The sequence below is a fragment of the Myotis davidii genome, unplaced genomic scaffold, assembly GCF_000327345.1.
Source record: "Myotis davidii unplaced genomic scaffold, ASM32734v1 scaffold394, whole genome shotgun sequence".
Classification (NCBI taxonomy): Eukaryota; Metazoa; Chordata; class Mammalia; order Chiroptera; family Vespertilionidae; genus Myotis; species Myotis davidii.
In genome coordinates this window covers 549,716-560,325 of record NW_006287548.1, presented here as the reverse complement: position 1 = coordinate 560,325, position 10,610 = coordinate 549,716, and the positions used below count along the sequence as shown (strand labels likewise).

Below are 10,610 nucleotides of genomic sequence, written 5' to 3'. Positions count from 1 at the left end.
TGTGTCAAAGAACCTAGAATAGCCCATAGAAGACGTTAATAAATACCTGAATGAGCACATGAATAAAGGCCTGTCTTACCAAAGCATCAGAAGAAGCAAGCACTTTAGAAAAAAGGAATCCAGTACTTTCAAGACCTGCCGTTTACAAACACCCTATTTAGTCCCCCAAGGAGCCTCATAGTTGAAAGAAACAGTTTCCTCATGTGTGCCCACTCTCAACCACACTTCATGCGATAGAGTCTGTGGCTCAGAAATGGAACCCTCCTGGACCCACCTTCCTAAAGCTGATCTTAAACTATGGATCCTGATTATTAGTAGTGCTCAATGTCAAGGCAAGTCCTCAGGTCATGTGGAAGTTGCAAACACAGCCACAGTGACATTCTGACACTTCACCACGTGTCAAGTATCCCTCAGCAATGAAAAGCACAGCCTGTTATCTTCTCGACAAGAAAAAAAAAGTCAAAGTCAAATGGGTATTCCAACACAGCCACAGTGACATTCTGACACTTCACCATGTGTCAAGTATCCCTCGGCAATGAAAAGCACAGCCTGTTATCTTGTCGACAAGAAAAAAAAAGTCAAAGTCAAATACCCACGTAAGTTCATAGCAAGGAAATCTATGTCATTGTCAAAATGTAAGACATTTCAATAATTCAGATTCTTATGTGAATGAGTGGGTGATGAATAGAAGTTACTGCAGTGATCAATACATTACACGGTGGATGGTGAGCCAACAAAGTGACCCCGACACTGTAGAAAGGGGCTCAGCATTAGATCAGAGGTCAAGTGAACAGTGAATGAGAGTGTCGGCTTGCGGACTGAAGGGTCCCAGGTTTGATTCCGGTCAGGGGCATGTACCTGGGTTGCGGGCACATCCCCAGTGGGAGATGTGCAGGAGGCGGCTGATCGATGTCTCTCTCTCATCAATGTTTCTAACTCTTTATCTCTCTCCCTTCCTCTCTGTAAAAAATCAATAAAATATAAAAAAAAAAAATGCCTATGAAATTAGGATTGAAATACTAAGGCCAAAGAAGTCTCGAGTCTCCTTTTCACATCCTGTAAAGGAGTGACTGAGTAGCAGTTGATCCCATTCAGCACATCTTTCTTCTATAGTCATCAAAATGAGAGTAACGGGCAAGAAGTTAGACACCTACTTCCCACTTCTCAGTTGGGCCTGGGCTACCTTTCCTCCAGCTTCAGAAACCAATGCTCATGCAATGATTCTCAGACTGAAAGCTCTGGATACATTTTTTTATGACAACGCCATTTCATTGGCCAAAGGAGTCAAAGAAATCAGCATAAAAGTGACATATACTGGCAGGTGCGAACAGGAATGCTGCCTGGGCCAGGGCAAGCCAAGTGGTGGGGACGACAGATGGCAATAATGGCCACAACAGCAGGTGCAGCGGGCCAGGGGACAGCGGTGGGCCTGGACATTTATCAATGGAAGCACAGGGACCCAGCTAGCAAGTTTGGGGAGATCCCAGAGACAGTATGAATTGGATGTGCTGGGTGCAGGTCTGGCTGGGCAAGCACTACAAGAAAGTATGTTCATGTGGATGCACCTGCTAATAAAATGCTGGCTAGGCTGTGGTGCGGCTTCTTCACTTCAAGGAAGATGCCTTTAGGAAGTGTATCACCAACCCGGCCTTTACCAAACTCCTGGAAAAATGTTGTATGGATTTCAAAGCTGGAGGCACCTTGTGTCACATTCTTGTGACTGCTTACACGTATAAAAATGAACAGGGATAGTGGAGGCTTGATCTACAGAATCCATCCCAAATGGATCATAACCTTGAGATGTTTATGAGCACTGAAATGACATTGGTGCAGCCCTAACCAGTTTGGCTCAATGGATAAAGCATTGGCCTGCAGACTAAAGGAGCCCAGGTTTGATTCCGGCCCTATCCACCGAGCCAAACCGGTTTTGGCGAAATATTTTTTAATTTCATGTTTATTTTTATACAAGTTTTAATGTGGCTACCAGAAAAATTTAAATTACATACACCAATGATTCTCTCTGGTGATTAATATTTCCCCCTCTCTCTCCCCCTTCCTCTCTGAAATCAATAAAAAATATACATATTTAAAAAAAGACATTGGTGCTGAGCAATTGTCTGACCAGACCCAACATCTACATAATTCTAGAAATTGATCTGAAGTTGGCTAACAAATTGAAAGACATCATCAAATGACATCAGGGGACATTTACTGATGAGAAGTCAAAGCTTCCCACCACATTTATCCATATCCTTCCTCACAAGAAGATGAAGAGTGGTTGAGACCCATGATGAGAAAAGACAAGCAGGTGTTAGTACATTAGGGGTTTTATCTGGACAGCTATGATACTTGGGTCCATAGTAATTATGTTAATGTAGAAAATGAAGATCTACCAATTCCAGAAGATCCATGGAAGGTTCATGCAAAATGGATTTGAGACACTAATGTTTTCAATGAATGGATGAATGAGAAGGATTATGAGGTGGACAGAATACAAACCCCATGAGTTTTTGACAGCAAATTTCATTGAAGAGTGAAGAGCCAGTCAGAAGTCCAGAGAGAAGGGATAGAAAGGCCTTAGCTAATGCTCTGAAGAGGCAACATTCACCTTCCTCTCCACCTCCCACACCCACAGACTCACGGAAGAAAAGTGGAAAGAAAGGCCAAGCTAATCTTTATGGGAAATGCAGATATAAAAAAGAGGAAGATAACCAAGAAGATTTTACCAAGGATATGGAAGACCCAATACCTGTACCCAACATAGAGGAAGTGGTACTTCCAAAAAAAAAAATGAAGTCCAAAGAAAGATAGTGAAAATACACCTGTGAATGAGGCATTTAGCTGATCTAGATAAGAATGAAAAAAAACAGTCACAACGGGAGGAAAGGAAGATGAAGACCCCTTCAAAGGTGATCAGAGTCATGCAATTGACTTTGGTAAAGATAATGAGGCAGAGAAGACCAATCACATTGCTATTCCTAGCTACGGTCATGGTTTGGTTATAACTGCATTCACTTTGAACAACATGCTCTTCCTGAGTTTTTCATTGGAAAAAACAAATCCAAGACTCCAGAGGTATATTTGGCATATCAAAATTTTATGATTGACACATATTGCCTAAACCCCCAAGAATATTTGACCGTGTTGGAGGAACTTGACTGGAGATGTGTGTGCTGTGATGAGGATTCATGTCTTTCTAGAGCAGTGGAGGGTTTGTTAATCACCCAGTGGATCCAGAAAGTCAACCCATGGCAATGGGACGTCCTTCCTACTCCTCATCTCAGTGTATTGACTGATACACCCTCTGGGCTTGTGCCTCTACGTCTTCAATCACCTCAGGTCCTAAGAAGAATAAAGAAAAACCAATTGATTTGCAGAACTGTGGTCTCCATACTGACATTTACTCACACCGGAAGAGAGTGGACTGAGCAGGAGACCGGCTACTCCTGAAGGCCCTGGAGATGTATAAGGATGGTTGGAACAGTGTCAGAACATGTTGGAAATCATACCCAGGATGAATGCATCCTCCACTTTTTGAGGCTTTCCACTGAGGACCCATCTCTTGAGGATTCAGATGCTTCCCTTGGACCCCTGGCTTACCAGCCTGTCCCCTTTTGTCAGTCAGGAAACCCAGTCATGAGCACTGCTGTCTTTTTGGTATCTGGGGTGGACCCTCCGTGTGGCATCTGCTGCAACAAAAACATCTTTACAGGAGTTTTCGTGGATCAGGGACAAGGTACCCCAGGAATTGGCTGAAGTTCCTATCAAGAAAGTACAAGCAGTAGCCGGATCCCACCTACGGCCTGGAGAGCAGCTGCATCTCAGGCATGGGCCTGAGGAGCCAGCAGAACTTGAAGGAGCTCAAGAGGGGAAAGTGGAAACAGATCCTGATGGTCAGCAGCCTGAAGAGGCAGAAACAAAGGGGGAAATGAAAAGGATGACAGTGAGAAAGCACAAGAGCGAGACAACGAAAAATACCAAGAAGGAAGAGGGTAGGGAAGTTAGCGAGGAAACCAAATCCCAGGAAAAGGAGGCCGAGACCAAGGAACTCGGTGCCATTTGTCAAGAAAGAGAAAGTGACATTGTGAGCAACAGAGCAGAGCGTAACATTTCTGAAGGAAACGTAGCCACAGCCACAGCAGCTGCTCTTGCCTCGGCTGCCACCAAAGCCAAGCCCCTGGCTGCCCTGGAAGAGAAAGGTCAAGGTCGCTCTCCTGGTTGAGACACGGGTGATGAAACTGGAGATCACACTTCAGCATGGTGAGGGGCCGGAAATGATTGTGGACAGAAGGAGGCTTAGAACAGCAGTAGCACCTGCTTACTGAACGCCAGGACTTCCACGTGGAACAGCTGAAAGCAGCATGGGCAGAACCCTTCACATGCACACTAGCACTCCAGGGGGCCTGGCCCAGCCCCGCGGGGAGCAGCAGGGCACCCTGGCATGATGCCTTGCCAGCAGTGCCCTCCCCCCACCCTCTGATGCAGCAGCGGATGCCGCCGCCCCACCCACCCAGCCACGTCACACCAGGCCCAGGTTCCATGATGCCTGGGCAGCCCGTGCCAAGCCGCATGATTCCCATCATTGCAGCCAACATGCACCCCCGCCCTCAGGGAGTGGCCCTATTCATCCCCAGCTGGGGTGGGGATGACAAGACATACGCCCCTCAGCTTCCTTGGGTCTCTTTCAGGATTTTCTTCTCAGAGCCCCAAGCAGGAGTCCCATCTCCCATCTCTCCCCATTCCTCATGCCACCGTTCTCCATGCTCTGACACCCCTGCGTTAGGTCCTCAGCCAACACTCAGGGGAAGCCTGGGTGACAGGGTGCCCTGGTCAACCTAAAAGTAACCCATTTTCCCTGCTCTGGTATGGGCATTCTGTCTTTACTAGTCTTGCTCTCCTGCAGTGTTTTTGCTTTGTCTTATGCCTCTGTAAATAATGTTTTAAAATCATTATCTTTTTTTTTTGTCATTGCTTTAATGGAGAGCATCCAAAATGAATAGGAACCAAAACATGGTGATGGGCAGGGAGGGTAGCCAGCGGGGACAAACCTTAAGGCATTGTAAGTGACCTTATGTCTGCTTATCTGAGTTAAGAATGGTGCTGATGGTGAAATTTCGTGAGGCTTTTGCCGCACGGAAATGCGCCAAAATTCAAAACGATAGGGGAAAGGGACTCCATTGATTTTTCTCCCTTGTGAGGACTGTGAGGGCCTCTGCCCAGCCAGGCAGATCGCACCCCTTTAGTGCCTGGGAGGGAGAAGCACAGGCGTAGCACAGATGGCTCCCTCCCAGGCCCACAGGTTCTGCTTTCTCTGCAGATGGTTTGTTGGATGGGGGTGGGCGTTTCTGTTTTTCTGAAGGCAAGCTTTGAGGTGAGCTTTGAGGGCTGGCATGTGGGGAGGCATTCCTTGGTTCCTGGGACTAGCCAGGAATGATTTAGGGACCACGGGCCATGGCCACCCAACGAATCTACTCCAGTATTCACTGCTGGCATGCATTCTTTTTCTCCCTCTTAAAGGAAAAAAAAAAGTGAGTAGATAGTGCTGAACATTTTAGCTCATAGAACTTGGTTAGGATGGCTGGGGTGCTCTCCACGCTACCTCTTACAGTAGCCAGGTGAGTGGAACTTAGTGTGCACTGCACGCAGGAAATACTGGCAGGAGGACAGTCACACATGATAAAAGCTGAAAAATAGTCATATGGAACTTACACGCTCATGATCATAGAGTAAAGACCTGAAGAAGGAGGACAGTCTATGTCTAAAGAAAGAGACAGTGAGATCTCCTACCTACCCTTAGTACAGGTTTGAATGTGAGGGCTTCAAAGTTAGGATCACAGATTCATTTCTATTTCTAGTCTGTCTGTGAAAATGACTCATTCTATTTCCTGACATTGATATATCGATATTAATTTTACAGTCCTTGCCGGAAAGGTCCTTTCTGGGTGGTTGCCTTTGAAAAACACAAAAAGTAGTACCTTGTTGTAGGGAATGGTGGTAGAGTAAAAGACAATTCTTAAGCAAGGTCTATACTTTGGAAATGTCCATCAAATTTACTTGAAATGACAAAAACACCCAATCAATTTCTGAACAGTCGGGAAAACTGGCTACAGTGTATTGAATGTCATGTAGATTCAGCAACTTGCTGGTTACATCGCATTTTTGATGTTCCTTTTTTTACCTTTCTTTCCCACGTCCAGCCTCAGAGCAGCCCTTCTTTTGTGAGAGGTGGGTTACTCCCTTTCGTGTACAGCTACCTCAGAGGGGTCATTTGCTGAACTAAAAATAAAGTTTTTAATTACCTTGCTTTGCTGATCATTGCGATGATTAAATACCATCGTTCTGCCTTCCTGGCTCGCTCAGAAAAAGACATGCTGCAAGAAATGCAGCAGCACTGGAGGAACCAATCCTGCTCAAACTGGCCATTTTGACGGTTTATTTGCTAAGATTTAATGACAATACATGCTCTCATGGAGAAAATAAGTGGTGCCGTCCTGATTTTGTCTTCAGAGTGAATAACTAGCTTGCTGAAAAATAGCCAATATTGGCTGCACATCTATGAACAATATGCACACTCCTTCCATCGTCAGTCCCAAGTCAGGCCCCTTTCCAGGGCCGGCGTTCTGAGCTGGACTCACATTCCAAAGCCCGGAGAAATCCTGTTATGGACCCCAACGGCACAATTACCCAAATCTGGTAGAAAAACATGTGACTTGAGCAAAGGAATTGTCTAAGTTGAGGCTTCCTCACACTTTCCAGGTCATATTTCTTTAATTTGGCCATAAAGATCTTTCTAGAGCAGCGGTTCTCAACCTGTGGGTCGCGATCCCTTTGCCGGTCGAACGACCCTTTAACAGGGGTCGCCTAAGACCATCCTGCATATCAGATATTTACATTACGATTCATAACAGTAGCAACATCACAGTTATGAAGTAGCCACGAAAATAATTTTATGGTTGGGTCACAACATGAGGAACTGTATTTAAAGGGCCAGAAGGTTGAGATCCACTGTTCTAGAGCATCATTAAAATCATGAAGAATTAGGGTAGGTTTAACCTTCCTAGATTAAGTATTTTAAACTACACTGTGAGCCAATACATTAGGATTATTAAATTCATGGGGGGAGGGGGGACTGTTCTTCTGTATTTTAAACACACACATACATTCAACACAGACATACCAGTAGCCTCTCACAATCCTAAGGACAATTACACTCTGACCAGATAATTATCTTGCTCTTTCCTCTAACAGGGTAAATACAGAGAAACAGAGAGCGCATGGAAGGGTTGGCACCAATGATTAGAATGGACTATACACTTGTGCATGCTGTCATTGTGTTTTCTCAAACGGTTTTTCATTGGAAGAAGCATTTCAGAAGTGCCCTCTCTACCCCAAACCCTTTCCTACTTCACTGGCTGACCACTCAGCATCAAACCCGAAAAGTTATTAGGAGGGTGACTTGGTGTTTGAAAAGCAGATGTATTTTAAAGTTGAGAAAAACAAAGGTTTTGTGTGTGTGAACACTCTGACTGCTTTTTCAGCCACCCCCTTTTAGCAGATGTTCTAAAGGAAAAATACAAAGCTTTGAGTCGTGCAGAAAAATACCTTCAAAGGACAGTGAACGAACTGATGGCAGATGGCTGTCCACAAGGCACTTCAGCAAAGTGCTTTGTGTACAATCACCCATTTTAGTTTTCTGCCAGAGTGAGCCTTCTCCTTTTCTGCCAATTCTTTGCTGTCTAATAAACTAAGGCATTTTAAATATTATTGTAAAATAAATGTTAAAGATCCCTTAAAAATAGAGTTTAAAGACCTTTGTAAAAATAAATGTAAAAAATACTTTTTAAGTGAATTTAGTAGCTCTAAATGCTTGGTCTTAGACACTGGGGCAAAGCCTGTCTCATCACCAGCTTGTGTTTCGTGATATGAACACCTTTTATAAATACACACAATTTGTAAGTGTCCTCGCTGGCACATCAAACAATGAAACAGATGGGCATATATGTAACTATTGTACTTACGCAGGTTGGGAAATTATACCCTTTGGAGCACGTGCACGTGATATTTAAGAACAACAAATAATGCGGTCTTCTCACACCAAAATAAATGAAATAGAAAATTGAAAGTGCTGGGTTTTCAATGTATCTTCAAGGGAAAGAAATAACTCTATTTAAACATACCATCAACCCTATCAGTCCAATTTTTGAGCCACACAAGACCCTTTTCTAACTCCAAGACCAAGCTGAACAAACACCTCACCCTAGCCCACCAAAGCCACAAGCTCCTTCTGTTTGGAATTGTGATTTTTCTAAAGATGATTGAACCTTGGGTGTGTCTGCAGCTATAAAATTATAGCCCACATCATGTTAGGTGGGATAGCATAATGCTCAAGAGCATACATAGACTCTAGCATCAAACCCTGGTTCCAACAACTAGTACCTACATACCCTTGGGCAGATTAGCATTCCTACCCCTCCATCCCTTCATCTGAAATGGGGTTTGTAATAGTGTTAGGTGTCTCATCCTCCTCGTCCTCATCATTGGGACCCTAAGGGATTTTAATCTAAGAGAATGGATTTCACCCCATCATAAAAACAAAACCAAAAAACCTAATTTATTAGCATCTGTATTGTGCCCGTTTATGTAATGACTCCAAATTCATTTTGGCACTCATGCAATTCTGGTAGACATGGTAATTACAAGGAACACTTACCGTGCCAGCCAAGCACCAGCTACACGGAGCATTTTACATGGACCATTTCATTTTATCCTCACAATGACCTTGAGATGAGGTTATAATCATCGCCATTCCACGCATAAGGAAACTGAGGCTTAGAGAGTTTAAACACTAGCCTCAGCTTTCTTAGCTTGTGAGAAATGGGTCTGTGACATGAATGCAGGCAGTCTAATTCCAGAGCATTCAGAACAAAACTGCTATTAGTATATATATATATATGACATTTTCAACTAATAGCTAAATAAATTTTATTTCATTCCAAAAAGATGTTCATTAAAATATCATAATACAGTCTGAGAACCAGTGAGCTTCTAAATAGCAGATTGCCATTTTATAGCAAAACTACACTTCAAATAGCCAAATTTCACGGGTAAAACTCAGAGAAGGAAAGAAATCAAAATTGTTTACCTGCTACTTGAATTGATGGGAAGAAGTTGAGAGCCAGGAGCAGCCTGAGGATCATGGTGCTAATGGTGGGTCTGAGCTGCAGCCCCTCCTCCTGGAGGAGCCCTAAGTGTGAGGTGGGTTGAGGACGCACTCGCCAAGGCCTGCGAGTCTCCGTCATCTGTGGCCACCCCCAACTTAACTTCACTCGGGCACCTGATCAAACCACATGTCCTCAAACTTCAAGCATTGTTTCACACAGGATATACCATTGTTTTGATGACTTTAGACTTTTCTTTTAAAGGCATCCTTTTCTTGTTACTGCAAAAGATTGCCAGTCACTCTATGATGGGCTCATGAGAATTATTCTCCATAGTCTGGGGTCACAGCTGGGGAAAATTGGTGCGTGGAATACAGCACAAATCCAGTTCAACTATAATATAAATATAAAAGGGTAGACAAACAAGGCATTCTGAAGAACGGATAAAGCCTCTCACAGAGGAGAGATGGGGATAGACATATTGTTAGAATTAAATGACAACAATAAGACTTACATTGAGGATTTGGGAAAATTCAGACCAGTGTTGAAAGGAGTCATAAATATTAGGACTTGAACTTGTGTGTTAGACATAGGTAGCCCTTTGGAGAATTTAACACAAGCACCTTTTGTTTACACCAAGCTCACTTCTAGGAACTTTGAGAGGCACACCCTCCTTGCAAGCTCACAGCCCACTGAGAAGAGGAGGTTCCCTAAGCAAAGGGAGAGTCAAATAACATCACATGTCCTGAGGGGGACAGTAAAGTGACCAAAAGACCTTTGGCATCAAATGCTCTCTATGTCCCTCAAAGAATCACTCAATGTCAAGTGAGAGGCAGGAAGGAAGACTCCAGAGCAGGCTCCCCAAGGCCCGCCCCTGGCCCCCAGCCCTCTCCCTCCCGCCATGCCGTCTGCATTTGAATCTTTCTACTGGTGTGGCCGACTCTGCTTCCTCGTCTGGCTCCTGACTCAGGATCTTGTACTTGCTGGCTTTCTCAAAACCCTCTCAGTCATGCCCTAACCAGTTTAGCTCAGTGGATAGAGTGTCAGTCTGTGGACTGAAGGGTCCCAGGTTCAATTCCCGTCAAAGGCATGCACCTTGGTTGTGGGCACATCCCCAGTAGGTGGTGTGCAAGAGGCAGCTGATCGATGTTTCTCTCTCATCGATGTTTCTAACTATCCCTTTTCCTTACTCTCTGTAAAAAATCAATAAAATATATTTAAAACACACACACACACATACACACACACACACACACAAGAACAACAACAATAACTTTACCATTGGCCCAGGAGTCCCACGTAAAGATGAGGAAGAGCCTGGGTGTGGAAGAAAAGCCAAACCACCCAGGGAAACAAAGGTAGGAGGGGTCTCTGGGCTGATGCCGCCTCTCTGGCCTCTGGTCAACAGAAGGTCAGGAGAGGGGGTGCCAGGGGCTTTCACTGGGGAGGAGG

At 44.4% G+C, this 10,610-nt stretch overlaps 1 protein-coding gene and 1 pseudogene across 1 annotated transcript in view; one reads left to right on the top strand and one right to left on the bottom strand.

The window, feature by feature from the left end:
• The window catches only part of CD28 (CD28 molecule), a 25,575-nt gene extending 16,276 nt beyond the window's left edge, over positions 1–9,299 (bottom strand). The window contains exon 1 of the mRNA XM_006759407.2: positions 9,143–9,299. Coding sequence (XP_006759470.2) covers positions 9,143–9,299 — 157 coding nt within the window. The remainder of the gene's footprint in view (positions 1–9,142) is intronic.
• On the top strand, positions 1,376–7,253 carry LOC102760140 (annotated as a pseudogene).
• Positions 9,300–10,610: the final 1,311 nt, after the last annotated feature.